The sequence below is a fragment of the Ammospiza nelsoni genome, chromosome 7 (assembly GCF_027579445.1).
Source record: "Ammospiza nelsoni isolate bAmmNel1 chromosome 7, bAmmNel1.pri, whole genome shotgun sequence".
NCBI classification, from domain to species: Eukaryota; Metazoa; Chordata; class Aves; order Passeriformes; family Passerellidae; genus Ammospiza; species Ammospiza nelsoni.
In genome coordinates, this window is record NC_080639.1 from 17,779,544 (window position 1) to 17,803,589 (window position 24,046).

Consider the following 24,046-nt stretch of genomic DNA (forward strand, 5'->3'; position numbering starts at 1 on the left):
GGTCCCGCGGCCGCTGAGTGGCTGCGCGGCCGGGCCGGGGCGGAGCGGGGGGGCGGCCGCCGTCCCGGCGCAGCCCCGTCCCCAAACAGCGCTGAGGGGAGCGGCGGGAGGTGCCGGGCCAGCAGCAGCCGCCGCGCCGTGCGGGCCCTCGCTGAGCCGGCCCCGCGCCATGGAGATTGAGGCGGCCGCCGCCGCGCAGGTGAGAGCGGCGCCGCGGCCCCGGCGGGTCCGGCCGGTGAGGGCGAGGGGCGGGGCGGCCGTCACGAGCCCGCGGAGCACGTGGCGCGGGCCCGCCCCCCGGAACGTGCTGAGTCACGGTAGGGGCGGGGCCGCGCTGTCCGCGGGGGCCGGGCCGGGCCGGGGTCAGCGAGGGCCGCCCGCAGCCGCCGCCCGCAGCCTCGGCAGCGCGGGCAGGGCCAGGGGCCGGGGCCGCCCCCGAGGGAGCGGCTGGGGAGGCGCCGGCGCCGCAGGGGCTGCCCGAGCCGGGTACAGCCTCGAGTCGCTGCCCCCGGCGGGCCCGAGCGCTCCGGCTTCGCACTCGGGTGAGTTACCGCCGCTTCACGCTGCTGCGGCCCGGGCCCGCTCCCGGGCTGTCGCACAACCGCGGGCTGTCCCGGCTTCGCCTTGGGCTCCGGGTCAGCCTGGCACACGCAGCCCGCGGAGCCCGGCCCGGGGGAGCCCCGGCACCTCCGCCTGCGGAAAGCCCCGGCGGGGCTTTGGGCACGGGGCAGGCGCAGCCGGAGCGGCCTCTGCCAGGGCGAGTGTCCTGGGGCTCGGAGGTGTTTGTGGTTCGTACTCGTGTGCTGTGGAGCCTCTTCTCTGGAAGCCTGGGGGAATTCAATACTGTTGCGTTACAAACTACTTACACAAGAGCGGTGTGAATAGCTGAAAACATAATTGAACGACATTATAAATTTATATAATTGTGCTTTTCTTGGGCGTTTGAAATAGAAGCATATCCTTATCAACAAAATGCTAGGTTTAAAGAAGTAATAATTAAAAATCGTTCTGGAGCTGCTTTAATTCTTTTCATATCGCAAAATTAGGTCTCAAGTGTTGTGATGCTCTTCTAGTGTGTGTTGCTATGCATATGCTATGCAGTAGTTTCTTCTAACGTTGTCCATACATGTAAGTGGGTGCTTCCTACAGGTAATATGACTTCAGCAGTATTGGATGTACCTTTTTCTGTTCATTGGATAGTTCCTTTAGATTATTGGGCTGCTTGTAACACTGCTTGGCCATCTGTTTCTCTAGCCCTGGGTAGCACAGCCATGACCTCCACCTCGCCTCCTCCGTTTGTTGGCAAATACTACAGTAGAAATCACTGTCTTGGCCGGTGCTACGTAAGCACCGTGTGAATTTGGTTTTGCTTCTATTATCCAGGCACTTTCTGCCTCATTCCTGAGGTACTCTTAACAGACCAATTCCTGAGTATATGATTCTGTACCTTCTTCCCCAATCCACTGTGACTTCTCCTCAAGAAACCTCGCTTTTGTTACTCATTTGCTTTTGTCAAACCCTCTTCACTATGCCACCTGTTGCACTTTTCCTATCTGAGCTCGGCAGCTGCTGATTGCTTCTCCTGCAGACCTGGCCTGAAAAGGCAGTGTGTTTTTTAGATAGCAACTTATCATCATCTTTGACATGTATAGTCCTAAATGTATACATTGAATGGAAAATTCACATTCCCAGTACCATAAAATGTTGACTCAAAATAAACAAGGGGAGATGCAATCTGCATTTAGCCGCTCAGATTTTGCAAGCCAGCAGATGGGAAGGGTGTTCTTAGTGTCTGTGTACCTAGCAGTGAAGGTAAGTGTGTAGGGATTGATCAAACTCCTTAACCAGAATACAAAACCTCCTCTTTCAGCTATTCACTTCTGAGGGAGTTAGCAGAACTATTGCCTGCAATATTCCTGTAAAAAGTATTCCCTTGTTGTACCTTTCTGCCTGGAAGAAGGATGCACTTCTGTGCACAGAGGTGAAATGGAATGTTGCCTACATGGACCTCAAACCATCCAAGAAATAAGATTGCAGTGGAACAAGTGGTCTGGATGTTTCAAATAACACTTGAGAAGGCAGGACTTAGTAACTTTTCAGTAAATGTGAAGTTTTTGAAAAGGTTTTCTGTAACCTTGTCAAAACAAGCCACTTAGTTATTAAATTTTGAGCCTCACGACAAGAGGGCAAAAAGAATTCCATTTCCAACACAATGAAACTATGGGTTGCACTAGATTGGAAGTAAGACTAATTGCAACAACTGGCAAAGCCAAGTGGACAAATAATTGAGTGTGCGTGCAAATGTATCTGTTAGGGTTTTCCTACCTAGAGAGCTGTCCTGAAGAGTCTCCAGCTCAATCAGTATGATCTCTTCAGTACAGAGGCCTTTAATGAGGAGTTACACATACTTTTCTTTTTCTTGACCTGCTGCATTAAATTGTCAAGTGAGTGGGTTTGTTTTTATTCTCTGAAAGCCTCTTATTTCCACGAGGGTACATTTTGTGGGAAAACTGAACAGGTACCCCGCTCAGGGCTGGCAGCAAGTCTTTGCTTTTTGGCTTGTTGCTGTTTTTTGGTTTTTTTTTTTTTTTTTTTAGTTTCTTGATAATGAGATTTAATGGCATTATTGAATAGGAATATCTACTCAATGTATCTGTACAAACACCTATTAATGTACACCTATTAATGGATGAAAATCAGAAATGCCCATATTTCTAAATATATTGTTATCTACTAAAATGTAGGACAAGTTTGGAGGAAGTACATGAGAGAGTATCACAAGCAGTTCCTTAAGTAAAAATGCATTTATTTTGACATTTCCACTAGTTCTGTCCTCACTTTGCTATTTAGCTGAATTGGTAGAGCTTTCTTTCCTTCAAAACTCAGGAAAGAATATCTTTCAGTGAAGCCAGTGTTAGTTGTAATGCAGTGTAGCATATTTGGCTGAAATGAATGTAGCCTAGCAGGAGCTGATCTTGTCGATCCATTCAGGAGACCAGCTAATGGATATTGTTATGAGTGTAGTAAATATCCATCATATGAATCCTGTTCTGTAGCATGTCTTTAAAATGTGCCAAGAAATTAGAGTTGTATTGGAAACTGGGGGAAATGCAAGTGCATTGTCTCAGAAAACCTGACTGTCTGACTCGAAGAAATTAATATTTAGCACTCAAAGTTAGAGAAGAGATTGGCTATAAAAGTTTTTTGGGAAATGTCTGAAAGAGACCAAACTGGAATAAAAAAGAACATCCATTGTAAGCAGAAGGCAGCTGGCTGTTCTTGTGTGCTTTAAAGAAGCTGAGATGTTTTTGTAGGAATGTGTGGGTGGTTAGGAAGGTTTGTGTTCACTTCCCGCTAATGTTCATGGGCAAGAATAATTTTTGGCTTTCTTTCTCTTACTTTATTATTTTTCTTTTTTAATTGAAAAAATAAAGACGTTACTCATCCTGGATAAGAATGCTGTAGGTTATGTATAACCTTGAAAGACAAGGAAATGGTTGAAAATTATTATTGTATCTATTGTGCACTTGAATACTGGATTGATTTCTTTTGCTTTCTTTACCTCTTAAGTTTGCAAAGCAGAAAAATACCTGTTTGATTGGTACTGCTACTTCCGTGATCCTGACTGAAATGAATGTAGCAATAGCATCTTGAATTAATTTTGTTAAAAAAATGTCAGATACCTTTGTGGAGTATGCTGGGCTTTGTGAGGTGATGTTGAGGACCACTAGAAGTGGAAGGACCCAAGTTAAGTATTTGTTCTGAGTAAAATCAATTCATGCTATTCCTTTCTAGAGTTTTTCAAACATGGTTGTAAAATTTTATTGTATTTGCTCCTTCAGTAGAATTAAGAAAATTCAAAATGCTGAAAGCTGTTGGAGTTTGTCACTGAAAGTTTTTGGAATGCAGCAGACTTTATAAGGAGAATGATGAGAGTCAATTGCAGCCTCAGAAAAGGGTGAACTTGACGGAGAAGGAGAAAATATGGAAAGTCCAGATGAAGATGCCAGCAAATGATGCCACATGTGCCCAACCTGTAGCACTGGGTGTGTGACTCACTGTGAAAAAGAAATTAGTTTGATTTTTGTATCTTGAGCACTCCTTCTTTCTTTTTTTTTTTCTCTTTGCAATTGTAAAGATAAGCTTTAAAATTACTAAAGCATTTACTGAATTTAGGCCAATTTGTGCAAGTGTGGTGTATTTCCAATGATTGTCTTGGCTGAAGCCGATGCAGTACAAGTTCAGGCAGTAACCCACTGGCATGAATTAAATATTAATCCCCTGCTGATTGAGTTGCAGCCAGCAAGAAGTCCTGCAAAGTCTCTGGGTTAATCACCTGGTTAAAGTTTGCTTTGGCCTCCATCTCATTCCAACTCTAAGTAACCTATTATTTTAATGTAGCACATTCCTAGAAAACTTGAAAGGGTTTGAAGTCTGTTCAGTTTTCTGATCCAGTTTATTATACCAAAGTTGGACTTTGTGCAACAGAATGCCGCTTTAGGTGAAGGGGAAAGAATATGACACCTTGGTCGGCTTAGTCCTTTCTCAGCAGTAAACTGATTTAATTGGTTTTGAAAACACTTCATTTGCTACCTCTGCAAGTATTTCAGTATGACCAATGAGAAATCATGGAGGAAGGAGGAGCTGGAAGTCATGACTTTGAATTTGTGTTATCCAAGGATGACTGATATACAGTGAACCACAGTGCCGCTCAGGGTTGCTCAACTGCAATTCTTTTATGGCATATTTGTTTCATTAAGGTAAACAATTAAACCAGCAGTAAGAACTGAAGGCAGCAGTGCTGTCTGTGGTGTATAAAACTGCTGAAAACAGTGGAAGGCTTATCTGGAACAGATATTGGAAAATGCCTTCAATTCAAGATAGGCTTTGTGTACTTTCAGCTTTCCTACCCAGTAACTGCTTTCTCTATGGGAAAAGCAAAGCTAGTGACAGTCATGTATTAATTGGCAGTAGCAAGAATTTAATTATCTTATAGTACTTTACTCGTTCACTTTAGGAAAGTTTAATGATAATGCTCTGTGCAGCCCAGTAGTGAAACAATCAGAGCAACACCTATTTTTATGTATCTGTTATTTCTAGATACATATTTCTTAATTTTTCTTTACTATTTAAAATAAGGAAATTAAAAAATATATTTCCCATTCTGTTATCTTGTTTTAATATTCCTTTAGTTTTACTTTGACATGGGTATGCCAACAGTGGCCATTTCAAATGGAAGCAAAGTCTCTCAGAACCATACATTTAATTTGGCAGCATACATTTAAATTAAATATTAATTTGGGTAACCAAGCAATCTGTAGCAACATCTAGCACAGACAGAAGTGTTTAATTATTTGACTACTTTGAAGAGGAGCATTTGCCATGATCTAGTTGAGGTGTTAGAACATGGGTTGGACTCGATGATCTTAAAGGTCTCTTCCGACGTAGAAATTCTGTGATTCTGTGATTTATCTTATGAAGGATCTTCTGTTTTCTGTCTTTTGCTGGTTTGAATTCTTGGTGAAATATTTTCTGTTTTCTTTCAGTGACACATTGATTTTTTAATATTACATGTCAATACATTGGTTTTGTGTTTGCCTCTTAATTTATATGTTAATATTCACTTTAATATTCACTTTGAAATACTTAGATTTTTGACATATTGTTCTGGAGATCTTGGAAAACTATTAGGAAAGAATCAGAGTGTTAATAACTGAAAGTTAAGTTAGCATTGTCCTACCAGCAGAGTATAATTGCTGTTCAGTAATATATTACTAAACCCTAGCACAAGTACTAATTGGCATAGCTCTAGTAGAATGGGTATAGCTTAGAAATAATACTTATGTGGCTGCAATTTATGCACTACAGGTACAGCTGCAGTTTTTTATTATGTCAGTTCAGATTTGTAATTTTGGCCTGATCAGCTGCAGTTTTTATACTGAGAAGAAGGAATATGAAACAGTGTTTGTTTATCAGAGTTATTTAGAAGGTACTGTAAATTATGTAAATGATTATTAATGTTTTCTATCTTTAAATGTAAACTAAACCTAAACCATTTCATAAGGTATGTCTTAGTTGTGGATGCTGTTGCAGTATGGAGGGAGTTGAAACCACTCAACGTTGTACATGTCTTACAGTTAGACTTTTAGCCTGACTTCTGCAGTATTATTATTAGCAATCTAGTTAAAAAAGAGAAGAGAAAGGGAAAGAAAGTTCCTTTAAGATTGAAGTTGCAGCAACAAAGTTATGTAAGATCAGTTTGAAACCATCTCTTTAAAACCTTTTAAGGAAGTGTCCTCTGTATTGCTATGAAATGTAAAGATATCACCTTTTCCCTCCATGCCCCCACTTCTGTCTTGCAGTTTCAAAGTTTTATTGCTGTTTGCTGTATTGATTTTACATGCTGTCTCTTGTAAGTATAACAAAAATTCCACTCCCGGAGACAGCTTGCGAAACAAAGTTTGCATACTTGGGAAATTGACTCAGAAGGAGCTTGGTTGATAGTGTGCCTGTGAGAGGAGGTGTGTTTTATGATTAAGGGTGTGTCTATTTGCTGTGTTTGAGAATTAATACCTACAAATTGTTAAAGCAGTGACTTTTCAACAGCTGAGTTATGTGGAAAGTTGCTGTGACTTTGGTTTGCTTCCTGCTCAGGTCATCACCACCGTTTTGCTGTAAAGAACTATGATAATAAGATTATGGGGGTTTTTGTTTGTTTGAAACCTTGTGGTAAAATGAGTATCTTGCTACTTATTTCTGTCATTAGAGTGGAAAGCTTCCTGTGCTGGGTGGGCTCCCCACTGGGAGATGCCCATTCAGAATTCCCAGGCAGCATGTGGTTGGTGCAGGTGTGCCCCTGGGAATGCTGCAGCTCCCCCTGTGAGACAGGGCCAGTTTAATGTCTGCTCTGCAGCCAGCCAGGGTGGGGACACCTCATCATTTCTTCCTGCTGCCTCCAGGAGCTGCTTGCTTGAGTTACATGCTCTTGGGTAAGAAGACTGAATTTTGTTCTAAATCAGGGTATTTCCAGTTGGATTGCGTGCAGTTATGTGACCAGATGACGTGTTCCACAGTCAGCTGGGTAGCAGAACAATGGACAAGAGAGGATGACAGGGATGAGTGGGTGGCTCTGAAGGCTGGTGCAGCTCAGCTCAGAAGGGTAAGAATTTTGGATGCTTCATGGCTGGAAGGAGAACATGGGCACTGTAGCAGCAGAGGTCATCCAAGACCTGTCAGTAGGGCATTCCACCCCATTTTGTGACACTAATGCTTGACTTTACCACTGTCACTGGAGGAGTCACTGATGTGTCTGTACCAGTGCAGATAATGTAGTCACGTTCTTGGTACAAGTGTACTGTAGACCCTGGTGCATTCTACTGTGAATTACTTGACATGAGATGCATGGACATGTTTTCTGGTTTATGACACAGAATTATATTCACACTTGGCTGTGTTTCTGCTGTAGATGGGTCTTGAGATCTGTGTCATCCGAGGAATTTCTGGAAGATTGTCCCACTGATATTTGTAGAAGAAATCAAACAAACCTGAGTAAACTTTTGAAACAAGTACGATTTAAGATGCCAAAGGATGAAAATAAAAGTAAGTCCCTAACAAAAATGGTGCTAGTAAAATAGCATAATATGAAAACCAGGACTTATATTTGAATTTAAATTATGATTTCTGACAGCTGGTCTTCCAAATTATTTAAATTATTTGGCTGTGGAAATGTACATTGTATTAATGTGCCTTATAGCTGTGTAACAGCTGTAACAGGTTGTCACAGAGAATTACAGCACAATGACTTCTGATACTGTGCTTTCTATTTTGGTTTTAGTATTTGAACTAGGATGTTACCAGGTTAGTTCTTCAACTAGTATGAATTGTTGTGACTCAGTGAAATGTTGTAGTGCCATGGAATCTTTTCTGGCTTGATTTGTAATCCTTTATCATCGATCACTTCAGGAGTGTAGTCTGTGCTGACCACTCTTGGGAGACTTTGCTCAGCTGACAGCTAGTGCATACATCTCTGGACATCTTTCATCTCTCAAAGTGTATTTTTGTCAGCAAAGTGAAGAATGGGAGCCACTTAAATAATAAAACTGTTAATGGAGTGCTTCGGATTATTCTGAAACTGTCACTAAGGTCAGAGCCACAGAATTATCTTAAATTCAAAATGAAGCTTGGGATGAGAGTTTTTGATAAAATGGGCTATGAGTTCTCCTGTATACTCCAAGGGAACAGACATGGAAAAAGCCCCAAGGAAAATGGTAGGTGGTGGAGGCTCTTGATTTGGACAGAAGGACAGTTACTTATGGCAGAGTTTTGCAGTTTTGTTGCTCTTTTGAAGGTATTGAGCATTACTTTGGCAAGAGCTGTAAAATCATTTACCTGCTCTGGTTTATGCCTTGGAAGATGAATTAGATCCTTTTGCTTTCAGGATTTATAAATTGAAAAGTGAGGGTTGGAATGCAGCACACAGACAGAGCTTTTGTTTTCTGCCCAGTTATTGTTCACTTCCTCAGTGGGTTTACCTTCTTAAGCAAAAGCTGTCATTGTGGAAAGAAATGATAAATTGACATGTAGATGCCTGACTTGTTGGCCCTTACTGAGCTTTCTGATTCAGTTGTTTAACTTTGCAGGACCTTCATGTGAAAGAGATTGCTGAAGCCTTTGTGGGGGCTGATGATTTCTGGAGGCTTGCTTTTTGCAGATAAATGTGTGGATTACAAGTGCTTAAGAAAATAAGTAAAATCTACCCTGGCTTCATTCTATGGGTAGAAGGATAACTCAAGTATCTTGGTGTGGCTAGAGAAAAGGGAAAAGCTATATGAACTCTTTTCATGCAAATTAAATAATGATTTCTATGATGCTTTGTGTAAATTGAGGCAGAGTCTTCTTGGTCAATAGTGCAGGGTTGAATGGTATTATTCTTGACTGAAGTATGTCACTAATAAAGGCTGTTCACAGTGCCATTTAACCATGAATTACTCTTTTGGAAAAATATTGCCAGCGCAGCTAAAATGTGCCCCTCTGGGTATCCCTTTCTCAAATCTGTTATAATTCTCTACTGCCCAGTGGTAAGCAGTTGAATAGCAATGTATTAATGGCCTCTTTTCTGGGTTTGGTTTCTTTTCCCCTTGCAGAAACTAAATAATAAGTGTATTAGAGGTTGAACACTCAGAAAACTCCCACCCTGCTGGTTTAGTGAGAACTGTGCACTGACTGAATTCCCAGCACTGTCTGTATGGATTATGTATGTGAGAAGGGCATGTTAATTGCAGGACTGACTCACTATTAACACCTGTGCCCCACAGACTTCAGTGGGGACTGTGTACCCGTGTACTCTGGCAGATGCAGGCACATCTGGAGCAAACACTGTTCCCTGCAGTTTAACCCTATTCTTAAGCTTTTAGTCTTATGATAGTACTCCTGGCTGATGAGGTGTTTGTGTGGAATTTCCTTGATGCAGCCACAGCAGCTGTCTGTGTTTCTGAAGGAGGGCTGCTGGGTGTGTGCTGCCAGGACACTGGGTGAACCTCACTGCTTTCTAACTCACTAGGCACTCCAGTTGCTTGCCTCTGTAGTTGGGTGCACAGACAGCAAGAACAAAGTAAGCTGCTTGTGAGATGAGTGGGGTGGAGGTTGACAGGATGTGCCTCCCGTGGTGTTGGAGTGTGCGGTGTCCCCATCCAGCCGTGCTGCAGCTGCAGTGACCCAGCTGGGGCTGTCCCTGTGACCTGCCCAGCCATCAGCAAAACAACAGGGGAAATGGGGATTTTAAACTGAGATGCCAAGGCTGTGGAAACGTGTAGTACAAGAAAGATATAATCCTGGAGAATATATGGACCCTCAAACACAGTATTCATGTTTGGTTTGAAACTCGCTTTTCCAAAAGGTGTGAAATCACAATAGTGGCTAATAGGTTATAACACAAGATTTATACAACCTAATGCTATTTGCAGTTTTTAGATTCTTTTCTCTGTTCTTATGTTCATTTTGCTTCCTGATTTGTTTGATTGGACAAAAGAATGTTCTGTAATTTGACTGGATCATGTTTCCCAGATGACTGAACCTTTATTGTAAACAAATCCTCTTGTGTATAAACTAGTGAGTATCCTGTGGCAATGTCTGCAGAGTACATGTTTGGCTGGGTATAGCAGAATAGTTTAAAGATAATATATTCTATATTGAACCTACAGTATTTGAAAAACAGTTACCTGTTAAATTAAAGTGGGATGCAAAGGCTTTTGAATTCCTGTGGTTGAAATATCAGCAGTATTTTTCTCATATTATTTGTTTACGTATAAGATTTTGTTGTTGTTGTTGTATAAATGACAAAATTCAATAAAAGCCTGTTTCATGATGATGCTGTTTTAACTTGGGAAGGAAAAAAACCCCTCCAAACACAAATAAAGGCATTAAAGCCGTATTTTGTTTCAGGAAGAGCTGGTCTGTCTGAGATGGCTGCTGTTTGAATACATTTAAAATGGTTTTATGTGGTGCAGTACTTGGTGATTAGACAGCAGCTAGAAAGTCAGCCACAGCAGGATTGCTCTCTCTACTTGTTGGGGCAGCACAGCAGAATTCTGTTGATGTATCAAGGAAAATCAAACAGACAGACTAAGCCACTCTTGGTAAACAATCCCGTATTTTTGCCGGCCTCCCAAGTTCATGATGCAACTTGTGTAACTTGAATACATATTAACTTTTTTGTGGTTATTGACTGAATTTTGTAATGCTGCTGATGCAAGATAAATAAATAGTAAGTTGGTAACTCTGTTAAGCTGAAAAAGGGATTCAGAATTGGAGTGTAAGGGACTGCAACACTACCAGCCAAATAAACTGTGGAAAAGGGAAAATTGGATTAATACAATATAATCAAGACTGAAAAGGGAAAAGCAGAACCCATTTAACAAAAACAGCAAAGCTCTGAAAACATGTATGGCTCATTGCTTTAGATACACATCCTTCAGAAAGCACTCTGGGATGTCAAGAGTTTTAGGACTAAGTTTGAAGAAGCAGGATGACAACCATGGCCATTTTTAGCTTGTTCTGAGCAGCCATGGTAGCACTTGTAAATATGGGCATAATTCAGTTTATTCAAGAAAAATTAATTGTAATCAGTTCACCATGTTAGACCTTACTCTGTCTTTTCTTTATGACTAAGGCAGAAATAAGGGAATTTGGAGCAAATAACAATGCATGATAGATCTGGTCCTCAGTACTAGAGGATAACTTTGGAAAAATCAGGTACTGGACAAAGAAAATATCTACAATGTCAAACTAAAGATTTTGCTTTCTGTAAGCCATGCGAATGAGACTGTGGATTTGGGATTTCAATTTTTTTTTTTTTTTTTTAAGTACATTGAGGTAAGATCAGTCCAGATCCCATTCAGCCTCTGGAAACCAACACTGTATTAAACTCCTACTAAACTACTGTTTTAAACCCATCATCTCAAATATGTATTGATCAAACAATTTAGAAAAGCACAGCTGCTTCTGGAGTGTCTGAAATAGATCATGAAACAGTCTTCTGCAGAAAGATTGGCAGCACTGAAGAGTCCCCTGATCTGTTGTACCATAAATGGTCACCTCAGAGCAGAGCAGAAGTGGTGGGAGAAGGCCATAGATTTGTGTTTCTGCCTGTTGGTGATGAGAATGAGCCAGAGAGGAGAGTGGTGCTCCTGCTGCTGTGCCCAGGCTGGCAGTGCTGCGAGGCGCTTGCACATGCCCAGTGTTTTAAGGAGTGTCAGGGAGGTGGGGACTGATTGGTTTTGCGGAATGAGAGAAGACTTGCCAGAGTGAAGAAGTAAGCTGTGTGTGCCCTTCCCTTTCCTCCTCTTTGCTGTGTTTCTGATGTAGGTGTTTTCCTTTGCCTGCTTTGGTCTTGCTTTACTGTTAGCTTTAGGATTTGCAGGTTTTGGAATTGAAATAAAGCTAGTACATTAATGACCATAAACAGCCTTCAACAGCTGTTTTTTATTGCAGTTACATTCTTGCTCATTTTACATTCTTGAGGCTTAAAGAAACTTATCTTTTCACTACAGAGGGTGAAAAGACATATGTATAAATACACCTTGCTTTTTACAAGGCATATAGAAGGTATATTTTCTCCCTGGCAGTTTGGAAAGCTTGCTTGCCATGGAATGCCTTCAAGAAAACCATCATATTGAGAACTGTATATATAACTTATAGACTTAGCCTTTGTTGATACCATTCCTGGAAGATGACATTTCAGGTAAAATGCATAAATAATCCACATCTCAGAGGAGTTGTTTCTGGAGTGAGGGTTGGGAGAATGGGTGAGTAATATCCAGAATTGTACTTCCAGCCAGGCAGAACTTCTCCCAGTCTTTGTCAGAGTAATGCCCTTAGACGAGGCTTGAAGTGAAGCTTAAGAGTGCTGGACAATCCAGCCAAGAAATTTTCAGCTAATCTAATTTATAAGTATAGAGCCTGACAACTAGACATTTAGTAAGATAGCTTGCTGTAATACAGTGGGAGGTACAGTCTGGACTATGAGATGTTTGTTAGGAGAAAATATAAATTTGCATACATAGACTTAACATTTCAGGAACTGATCTTACTTGGCTCTGTTGGGGCAGAAGAATGTGTGTTGATGAATGTTGAAGAATGAATTTATGGTGTAGAAGGCATGACTGGAGAACTAAATGCACAAACCTCACAATGTGCATGGACGGCATTTAACAGGTTTATTTATACAGACAGGGAGTGAAAATTCTCTTGCAATATCACTTCTTTAAAGCTAGGGGTTTTCAACCCATTTTGAGTCCTTTCATAGGTAAGTTGGCCTGCCAGGGCTTTAAGAGTGTTTAGTGGCTCAGGTATCCAAAGACTTCAGGACCAGGAAGAGGAAATGGGCATAAAGAAAGAGAAGCAGGCTGGTGTAGTGTCAAAGCATACTGGTTTAGTGTCAGTACAGTCACACCAGTGTTAGTTGGCACAGGTATGAAAAACAAAAAAGCTCATCCCCTTCCATCCATCCAAGCACCTTGTTTCCTTCCAGATTCCTCAGAAGTCTTGGTGGGACAGCAGACAGCAGGGCAGTCAGGGATTTGACCTTGTGTATTCACAAATCTCAGGTTGCTGTCATGTGGCTTTGTTTGACAGCTGTCTGTTCTGTCACACTCCAAACTCTCAATTCAGACATCTGAAATTGCTGTTGTACCCCTTTGCCCACCAGTGTAAGCAACTTCTGTCATTCCCTTTTCCCCATTCTTCTTGATTGTTTTTAAAAAGTTAGGGGTTTGGGCTAACTTTATCTGCTTTCTGTGCTCCCTTAAACATAAGGCTTATGTGTCCAGAATTTTCTTCTGTAATTGTAAGCTGTAGTTAAGAAACTTACCTTGAAAAATATTTAGAAAACAAAACAGTAGTTATGGAGATGCCAGAGATTATCTGAAAATATTAAATTATTTATAAATAATTCTTAAAAATGATTTGAACAAAATCAGTTCCTCTAGAGAACAATGAGGTGAAAACCTTCAGCTGTTGCTTCCACTGAGCTTTTCTTAAGTGATAAGATGCTGCCAGTATTACTTGATGGCCTCCTTTCATTCTTGCCTTGAAGTGTCTCAGGTCCTTGAGCCTGTCTCACTTCCAAGACGGTTTTTTTTAGTTAAAGCAGGAATGTAAAGTGCTTTTTTCTTCATTCACTTCACTTTCTGGAAAACATAAGTGATAAGAGCAGAAGTGAGGGATACTTTGCCGTGTCTGTTTCTGTGGGTAAGCTGTAGGAATGCTTCCCTGCTCCTCGTGCAGTGCTGGCCTGAGCTCCCTGCTGGATGCCGTAGCCACTGATTCTGTTGCTCTTCTGCTGACTCCAGCTGGCATGGGAAATCATCTGTGTTTGTGGGGTTAGGTGCTAACACATCATGGGAAAGGAAAACAAATCCTGGTCTGGTGGGAGATTCTGCTCGTGTTATCTCAATTTATGGTGCAAAAGGCATGACTGGAGAAGTAAATGCACAAACCTCACAATGTGCTCTGTATCCAGGGAATAGCTTACAATGGGTTGAAGGTGCTGAGATTGTTTATCTGCTTACACTTGAGCTGCTGGATGTTTCCATTCTAGCAAGGCTACCTGTGAATGGCTCATATTCCAAACAGCACCAAAACCAGTCAGATAAACCAGACAGGGATGAAACAAAAGATTAGCATTTTGTTTAAAGCATGGAAGTCAGTCCATGAAAGTAACACGAAAACAGGGTCTCTTTCCTTTGTTTACCCTTCTGCAAACATTTGCTTAGGAGCAATAAGAGTTAATTGTCAAACTTTACAATGTAGTCAGAGATTTTCTCATAAAATGTATAACAGACTCTGCCCAGATGGCAAATGCTGATATGTAAATCTAAAACATGAAAATTTCCATTGAGGGCCAGATGGTGGCTTAATGTGAATTGTTTAACATTTATGTTTATCTTATTAAAAGTGCCTTTATATGTCCAAACTAAGCTATCAATGTGGTTGGAAGAGCATATCACAAAATGAACAGAAAAATCAAACCATCAGTACAAGGCACCTCCTGCTTACATGGATCATGGGAAAGCAAACATGTCCTCTGTTGGGAGGAGTGTTTCTCTGTCTTCAAAATTGTGAAGAAAATCAAACCAAAATCAACCAAAATCAAATCACTGTTTGTCTGCTTGAGAAAAGTATTAAACCCATACCATTTTTTCCAAAGTTAGGAATGTTGGATGGCAGTAATCCCCAGGTTGAATCCCATAGGCACTTGCCCTGGCTGAGGTGTTGGTGCTCCGAGGGAAGGGGCTGAGCTGCAGGCGAGGGGGAAGCGCCGGCTGCAATCCCTCCTGGGCACAGGCCGGGCTCTTCCTGCGGCCCCTTGGCTCTGCCAAGCCCGGCATTTCCTCTGATGCAATCCAAGAAGTTGCACAACGGAGGAAAGAACAAGTGGGTGCTTGTGGAGGCTGTCACATGAGGCTGTGCCTTTGCTGTAAATGTGTCTGATATTCAGGGAAGTGGTCAGCCTGGCTCTGAAGGGCCGCAGCCAGCTCTGGGTCAGATGAATCTTTCACAGGACTCTCGGTGCACGTGTTCCAGCTTAGAGGCCACTCTGTGCTCACTTGTATCTCCAAATGAGTCTTTCTGAGACCAGCACATCATGTTGAGGCACCTAAAAACCAGTGGGTTGCCCTTGCACAGGAGAGGAGGGCACGTTTTAATAGCTTTAGTTTTACACTCCAAGCATCGAGTACACAGTTACTCCTGGGATGCTTTCACAGCAGAAGGGGAAAATTGCTTCAGTGGTGAACCTGAGGTAGAATGCCTGCCTGTGTGGGTACCTCTGTGTGTGTATGTGCTGGAGTTACACAGGGCAGGGAAATAAAGAGGAAGACTGTGGGGAGGCTAAAGGAACAAAATTGCAAAATGTTTGCTTTAGACTGCAAGGGTTTTTTTAAGAGTTCTTTGCTACTACCGCGTGCTTGTGGTTGTGATTCATTCCTCAGTGAATCACTTGTCAGTGTTGACTCCCTTAACTTTAACCTGAGGCTTTGGACTAATGACCACAATACTTTTTTTCCTTGAAAAGGGAAGTATTACTAAAAGCATTGGTTGAAATTATAGATAAGTGTTAAGTGGCAGGTTAATATTTAAATCAGTGTGCTGTTAGATACTACATATCAGCATATTGACCAGAAGAACACTCCTCCATATAGCCCATTTATGTTAAGAGTAATTAATTGAATTGTTATTCAAAGTTAAGACTAATATTGCTGTATTTACATACAACTTTTCAGACTGAAAATAGGAGGGCTCTTTTTCAGTTACATGGTGGTAGCAAAAACAAAACAACCTATCCTTTTGGTTTTAAGTGTCAGTAGCACAACTAAATAAAATTTAAAAGTGCTCCTGACAAGCAGTGCCCTCCAGGGTTGAGCATGACACTGTTTGGCCAAGCTCAGCTGTCTGCTAAAGATAAGACACTGACCTAAATGTGGTCACTTGAAAAATAGTGACAGGAGCCAATCAGTGCTGTCATATTTGTCAGACAACAGCTCAGAACCTGACAATCTTGGTAAGTATGCAAGCATATTCATTCAAAAAAGAATCCTGAACTGGCTGCTGCACACACAAAGTGGTGCACAGGCACGGCATTTTCTTTGGTCAGCTGGTGTCTTTGGAGACATCCCACAAAGGAGGCAGCACACAAAGCTACTTACTTGGATAGTGATTGTTGTCGTTAGAATGGCTGAAAAAGGTAATAGCTGGGTCTTAAGTTTTTGTACTAAGGCTACATGGATTTTCTTGCCTTATGTAGCTACAGAAAGAAAAACTTTGTTTTTCATTATTTAACCTGAAACTGAGCACCAGTTATGATATTTTTGTGCATTATACACACACACACACACACACACACACACACACACACACACACACAAAAATCTTCTGAGTCACATTTTTAATGGTGCTTTGTAAATGAATAATTCAGAAGTGAGCTCTAAAATCCAGATCCTGCAGTTTTATCCAGAACATATTGCAAATGCTCAGAGACTAGGAAACACTTTTGGATCTGCTGCAGGAGGAGACACTGAGCAGCTGGTAAACTACTGGCCCTTAATGAAGCTATACCATATTGCAGTATCTGCAATTACTGCAGAACTTAATTAGTTCATTTTACCCTGCCAATCTGGAAAGACCAAACATTGTCTTGGGCAGCCACTGTAATAATTTCAGCTTCTTCATTGCTGGCCATCAAAGCTGAGTTTGGTCTCTCCCAACAAGGTATATTAAATATGTTTTAGATTTGGAAGTGTCTGCATTGTGTTACACAAAGATATTTTACGTAATTACCCAATTTTAGTAAAAATACATTTTTTTAGTTATTAGTAGAAGTCATTCATGCCATGTGGAATTGAGGACACTGAATTGGTTTGTTCAGATATGGACTTGGCCTGAAGCTTTTTGCCATAGCTGTTGTAATGACGTGATCATTTTGAATGGCAGCATGAGCTGGCATACAGGTTACTTTGCTTCTCTATTTGAAAATAACCTCTAGAGGTAAGGGAATGTTTTAATTTTATATGATGGCAAAAAATTCTGTCTTGGGTGTAGAGCTGCTGAGTGAATCAGGAAGGTTCTGTTTAAATGAAATGCAGTGTTTGGTGTATTACTTGTACAGTGTTAATCTGATGAGGATGCCCAACACTGAACATTATTTTCACATGCTGCCCTGAAGGGTAATTTTAAGCATAATAAAATCAAAAATTTCCAGGCACCAGCTAAATGGTTGGCATTTACCCATCTGAGAAATGTGGCTAGCAAATATTAAAATTCTGTATCAGCAGGCATACAAATTAATACATTTAGACTGTTAGAGTGTTTTCTTCATAGAAGAAAATACTTTAGACTTCAGCCCTGAGAATATTGACTATTTGAACAGTAAAAAACTAAAACAGAAGAATCTATTAAGCCCCTTGCCCCCCCCCCCAAAAAAAAAGCCTTGATGCAATAAATTAAAAGTAATTGTAGCCATAATATGTATTAAGCAGTTGCTCTTTCCTAAATAGCAGAATTCCATTTGGACTCTGTGATGAGCCAGGGGCCAACTCATTAACAGTATTTGAGACCCTGCAAGCACTGTTTATACTCAGCTGCTCCAAATCAGCCACATTTAGAACATCAGCACAGACTAAGCTTTCAATTACAATTTCTTACTAATAGTCTTAATAATTGTCTTTAGTACTAGTGATGTTATGTCACTTGGGGTCTTTGAAACCAGATTTTCCTGCAGCTCTGAAGCTCTGTTCTGCTGATCTTTAAGAGTAATACCAGAATGGAACATTACTAATCCAAAATACATTCTGCATGGTTATTATAGTTACTTCAGGAAGCCTCCATCATGTTTTTAGGCAGCTTTTGCAGTTTTACAAGAACATGTGAAAAAAAATTTACATGGTCAAACTTCTCAATTTCTCTCTTTTCTCCTACTTCCTTTGTGACAAATTCATTCTGTATCTTCATGTTTTCTATGAGATAAGTCAAAAAAGAAGAATATATTTATCCTCTGGCCAGTTCCTGTATTACCTTACCAGTTGTAGTAAATTCTTGGTTTCTGTGAGCCTCTGTGTGGGCCACAGAAGGCAAGCCACCAGATCACACACTTCAGAAAGGTCATATAGAGCCAAGTTTTATTCTGCTAATTTTGTAGGATTAAGAGAATAAGCTTCAGTTACATGAGTCTGCCCATTTGACACAGAGATTTAAAGCTTTGCTATTGTTCTAAACCAGTTCTGCCTGGAAGGATCTTGCTTAAAAAAAGCATTTCTGTTGCAGGACATGAACCTGATTGACATCCTTTGGAGGCAAGATATAGACCTTGGGGCGAGACGTGAAGTGTTTGATTCCAGGCAGCGGCAGAAGGAGTATGAACTCGAGAAGCAGAAGAAACTTGAAAAGGAAAGACAAGAGCAGCTCCAAAAAGAGCAGGAGGAAGCCTTGCTGGCTCAGCTGGAGTTAGACGAAGAGACAGGTGAATTCATTCCTGTGCAGCCAGCTCAGTGCATTCAGTCAGAAAATACTGAGCCACCCGTTGGTTTTGCACAGGTAAACTCCAGTGGTGTGAGTGTGTTTAACCCTTTGTCCATTCACAGGAAGGCATAATGCTAGTGGCTGCCTAAAGTGAATTTGCATGTGTTGCTGTAATGGAATATCTTCTGTTACTCAAACATGCAGTAACCTTTTTTCATAACTTTCCTATTTAGACCACAGAGCCTTCAAAACCAGAAGCAGAGGCCTTGTCCTTTGATGACTGCATGCAGCTCTTGGCAGAAGCATTCCCGTTTATAGATGAGCATGAGGTAAAAATGCACAGTTCAGTGGTTTCATGGGTGCTTTTCCACAGGGTCAGTCTCATGTCTTCTCTGACTAAGATTTGTCTTCATCATAAGACTAATTTGTGATCTGAGTTTTCTCCTCAAGCTGGCTTCAGCTGACATAAAGCACTGAGTAGGCTTGAGCCTATTTTTATAATACTCCATTGTATTAAAAAAATGCTTTCCTTAAGAAACACCTGTTTGTTCTGCAGAAATGATGCAGAACTCCGAAAACTAGGTTTTTGCTTTGGAAAATGTACATCTGGTTTTTTGAGTGTGTTTTTTAGTTAACATTGTTTTGTTCAGGTTTTTAATTATTTGTTTAAACCCTTCAGGCTTCTTCAGCTGCATTTCAGTCACTGGTTCCTGCTCAGGTCAATAGCAACCCAGCCTTTGTTTCTTCTGATCAAACTCAGCCACCTGAATCGCCTGATCTAGTACAACCCACTGATGCAGAGAATATGCAGAACATAGAGCAAGTTTGGGAAGAATTACTGTCCCTTTCAGAGTTACAGGTTAGTATAACAAGTACCCGAAAAACAAAGCATGTTCTTTTTGGAGGACTATAGTACTTTGGAGAAGGCAGTACAATAGCATCTGAAGAGATGCTGGCTGTGACTTGGTTTCTACACCTGTAGGATGTTTATACGTCAATATAAGCTTTAATTTTTTTTCAAAAAGTATATATTGAAAAACATGTAGAAAGCATGAAATGAGTTGTTTATGGATAAACCTTAACAAAACACTTGTCAGTCAGAACTTCCTCATGTTTGGCAAGTCACTGTTTGCCTCTGTGTGATACAGCGTGACCATCAATAAAATGCAGCTGCTCAGAAATGGACAGTTCTGAGTCACGGATCTGCAACAGGAATTGTTTTCACAAGTGTTACTGTAAATGTTGGGGGCTTTTTGGAACTGTCCAGTTGTGTGAATATGATCGCTTTTGCATTCAAGTTTTGTCTAAGGAAAAGGTTTTTTAAAGCTGATAATAGAATATATATTTAGGTACACAGAAGAGTCAAGTATATTTATATGAATGCTGTTCATACATACTCAGTAAGAACAACTTGTGTAATGTATGTGAACTGGATATCTCAAAGGAACAAAAGAGTCACTTCGCTAATACAGAGAGTATGTAGGAATTTTTATCCTATGTTTTATATTTCTGTTTTCCTTATATTTGATTATAAAATTGAATAAATTTATTTTCAAATATATTACTGTAGAATGTCATCATGCTTTCCAGCATGCTGCTGCTCTACTTTATGCTATTAATACAAGAGGTGATTGCTTGGTGGAGTGCCCATAAATCTGAATTATATTCAGATATATTTCAAAAAACTAAAACGAAAATTTGCAAAGCTGATTTAGCTTTTTCCTGCCAATCTCCCTCCTCTATTCATCTTTTTATATTTTTTATGTTCTTCTAGTTTTCTAACCTGATTACTGTGTTAGACTTAAAGAGCCCACATAAGTAACAAAGGCAATTGGCTGTGAAGAGGCAGCAGTGATGGTGAAAATAAGAAACCAAACATTAAGAAAACAAACCAAAGTAATATATTGCAGTAATTCTGAATAGTAATTGAATAATTTTCTTGAAAAAAAAGATAATTAAAATAAGGGCACTGCCTTGTACAAATTATGTTTAGAGAAATGGAAAAATAGAGCTCTCACATTGAAATTCTTAGCTTAAGCATTGAACAACCTCTAGTTAAGTAATTCCTGGGGGATAGCAGGCCTGTTTATTTCAGCTTCAGTTAGGCAACTGCCAGCTCATTATAACGTTGTTCTTGTAGCCAGTGAAAGCCCATCAGTGGAGCAGTCTGACACTCACACTGGTGTTAGCCAGCTGAACTAATGTGTTTGCCTGGCTCCATGTTAGCACTCTTCTTACTTCACCAAGAATTACATTGCTCTGTGCTGAAAGCTCCTTCATTCAGTAAATCCTAGAAGAATCTTGGTTTTGAGGAATTGTGAACTAATAGTTCTAGAAGTCATTGTTTACTGTACATGCTCATTAAGTTTCATTCAGGAATTTTACATTTCTGTACTCATACATTCCTAGCAGTGGTGCTTGTGAGAAGTTCAGACCTGGCAGCAACTAGCAATTGCAGTTTCTAAATCACATTGGAATGGGTGTCTTCAGCATCTTGCTCTGAGCCTGAGAGGCTCTGCTCTCTTACTCTAAAATGCTTTGTCCAGAACAAGTTGTTTGTGCTCTTGCTTTGGTATCTGTCATCTTCTTTGATTGCCTCTTCATAGCACAAGGGTGCTGCATCTAGACAACAATGGTGTTAAAAAACCCCTTATGTCCATGTTGATTGCTATTTAATGCTTTTGGGTTATAGAAAAGGATTTTATCAATTGCAGACGTGTTTCTCAACTTCTCCCTTGCATTACTCATCCAGTGCCTGAACATTGAAAATGATAACCTGGCTGAGGTGAGCACAGTGACAAGCCCTGAGACCAAGCCAGCAGAGATGCACAACAGCTACAGTTACTGCAGCTCGTTACCCATGCTGAAGAAGGATGCTAACTGCAGTCCAGATTTCCTGGATGGTATGGAGGGCCCCTTCTCAGGCATTTTACCAGCAGAAGACACCAGCCAGCTGAGTGTGAACTCTTTAAATGACACATCCCCTTCAAACTCTGATTTCTGTGAGGATTTCTACACCACGTTTATTGATACAAAGGTGAACGGTGATGCAGCAGCAACGAACACTATCAGTCAGTCCCTGGCAGAGATTCTAAGTGAACCTATTGATCTTTCTGACTTTGCACTGTGTAAAGCTTTTAATGGCAACCACTCAGGGACCAGAGCAGAATGTAACGATTCTGACTCTGGTATTTCACTGAATGCAAGCTCCAGCGTGGCGTCGCCAGAGGACTCTGTGGAATCATCTGCCTATGCAGATAAGACTTTGGGTTGCAGCGATTCTGAAATGGAAGAAACAGATGGTGCTTCTGGAAGTATGCTGCAGAGCAGTGCTGGTCTGTACTCTTTGCACCTCCAGGATCAGGTGTTTTCTTCCTTAGGGCCAAGCACTCAAACATCAAGTTTGCCACATACAGCCACACCAAAGAAAGAACCCCCTCCTGCTCCTGGCCAACCCAGAGTTCCCTTCACAAAAGATAAACCTCCAGGCCGCCTTGATGCTCATCTCACAAGAGATGAGCAAAGAGCCAGAGCTCTGCAGATCCCTTTTCCTGTTGAAAAAATCATCAATCTCCCTGTTGCGGACTTCAGTGAAATGATGTCTAAGGAGCAGTTCAGCGAAGCCCAGCTTACGCTTATTCGAGATATACGCAGGAGAGGCAAGAACAAAGTGGCTGCTCAAAATTGCCGTAAAAGAAAACTGGAAAATATAGTAGAACTGGAGCATGATTTGAGTAACCTAAAAGATGAGAAAGAAAAATTGCTTAAGGAAAAAGGAGAGCATGACAGGAGCCTTCATCAAATGAAAAAGCAATTCACCACCTTGTACCTCGAGGTCTTCAGCATGCTACGTGATGAAGACGGAAAGCCTTACTCTCCCAGTGAATATTCACTGCAGCAAACTAGAGATGGCAATGTCTTTCTTGTTCCTAAGAGCAGGCAGTCAGGGACTAAACTTTGAAGGGCAGTACAGCTGGTTCCTGTTCTCTGAGTTACTAGTTTTGTATCATTATCATGGTAGTTTTTACTGTGAGGTAGAATGCAGAATTAAGTACTATTTGTTAAGTAAGTCTATGCAATGATAATTTTAAAGTTGTTGATTAGTTTATGGAAAATGCAAGTTGAAAATTAATCAGATAATGCAGATGGGCGTATACAAAATTTTTAATGACTTAATAACAGACATTTCCTTCTTATAGCACCACTTTTGACTAGTTTCCATATATATGTAAATATTTAAATATACCATATTTATATACTGTTCCTATCTATTGTTATATTCATAGATTTGATATATATTAAAAAATGATTTTAGCCTTCTGAATATAATTTCTTGCAAGACAACCAGGATGGCTTCTTATATTTTTTATAAATATGCAGTAGTGTTCCCCATTTTTCTTACACATTTATATTTGCTTTATATTTAATATATTAATTTAGTATAAAAGTTGACACTGTGTTTGATTTTGCCTTATCAGCTCATACACATTTATTTCCTTAAAGGAGAGAAATCCTTGCTAGTTTTCCAAGGCTAAGTCTTCCTGTAGCATAATTATCAATCACACACCAGTGTCAGCATTTACCAATGCTTCATTCAGCTTTTTTTTAATAACCTTTGGAAAGACCATGTAACACAAAGTTTCAAGTCTATGCTAAGCTCACAGGTTTTGTTTTCCTCCTTGAACATTATGTAAATTCATGAGATCTTTTTTCCAAAGGTGTTTCAAATCTGTTAGAACATTGCCATCATTATGCCTTTTTTGAGCTAAAATTTCTGCAGGCTTTTGAGCAATTATCCTAGAAATACACTACTGTGCCTCTGACTTCAGTCAATGAGCATCACCTCTCCCTGCTGGTACTTTGGTGCTTATGGAAAACTGCATACTAGCAGCCATCCACCTGCCCTGTTTGAAATCTCTGCTCAGTGAATTGAAATGCTTTGTGGAGTTCAAATTATGATTTATAAAAGAGTCAAAAATGGGCAAATAAATAGCATGGTTTTGTTTACTATTCAAAAAAAACTCATTGCACTTGATTGTTTTGGATTTTTTCAATACATAAAATGTATAATTTGTAAGACATGTTGATCTGAACATTAAAAACTATCTTCATCCCTTGTGCAAGTTCTAAAAGGCATGCTTGATTTTTTTCTTGCCATTGATGGGTGGGCACTGTGGGAATGCAAGACGCTGCTGCCACTTAAAGCAAGAGGACTAATCTCTATTTGAAGATGGCAGTTTTGGAGCATAGGCATCAGGAAGCACACCCAGCCATGGCCACAGACAGTCAACACGGATACACAGCAACTCTTAAACACAGGCAGGGGCTGATGGCAAAGCACAGAGCACCTAAAACACTCCTGGGTTCCCTTTGCCATTAACTACGCTATCAAATGTCTGTCAGAGAAAATTCTCTCCACAGCTGCACTATAAATACCTTTAATTACAAATTGGCTATAAAACAGACATTTCAGTAAACTTCTGCCCTGCACTCCCATTTGTTCCTTAATTTCACTAATGTGAAAGCCAAAGGCAAA

The 24,046-nt window shown here is 40.6% G+C and overlaps 1 protein-coding gene across 3 annotated transcripts; it reads left to right on the plus strand.

Annotated features, from left to right (window-relative positions):
* The first annotated feature begins 355 nt into the window (after window positions 1–355).
* On the plus strand, window positions 356–23,642 carry NFE2L2 (NFE2 like bZIP transcription factor 2). Of its 3 annotated transcripts, XM_059476237.1 has the most exons (7): window positions 472–542; window positions 7,020–7,159; window positions 7,466–7,599; window positions 18,316–18,585; window positions 18,744–18,839; window positions 19,190–19,369; window positions 21,263–23,642. In XM_059476237.1, the coding sequence occupies exons 3-7, from the start codon at window positions 7,588–7,590 to the stop codon at window positions 22,469–22,471; spliced, it is 1,767 nt and encodes a 588-aa protein (XP_059332220.1). In that variant the 5' UTR covers window positions 472–542; window positions 7,020–7,159; window positions 7,466–7,587; the 3' UTR covers window positions 22,472–23,642. The 3 variants fall into 3 exon arrangements, with proteins under 3 accessions (XP_059332222.1, XP_059332221.1, XP_059332220.1); XM_059476238.1 differs by lacking the exon at window positions 7,020–7,159 and having other exon boundaries at window positions 361–542; XM_059476239.1 differs by lacking the exons at window positions 7,020–7,159; window positions 7,466–7,599 and having other exon boundaries at window positions 356–542.
* Window positions 23,643–24,046: the final 404 nt, after the last annotated feature.

Bases quoted from the DNA above. Each gene is read 5' to 3' on its own strand.
- NFE2L2 (XM_059476238.1), top strand. The intron at 18,586-18,743 runs GTAAACTCCAGT...TTTCCTATTTAG, and splicing joins CACCCGTTGGTTTTGCACAG to ACCACAGAGCCTTCAAAACC. The intron at 19,370-21,262 runs GTTAGTATAACA...TTACTCATCCAG, and splicing joins TGTCCCTTTCAGAGTTACAG to TGCCTGAACATTGAAAATGA.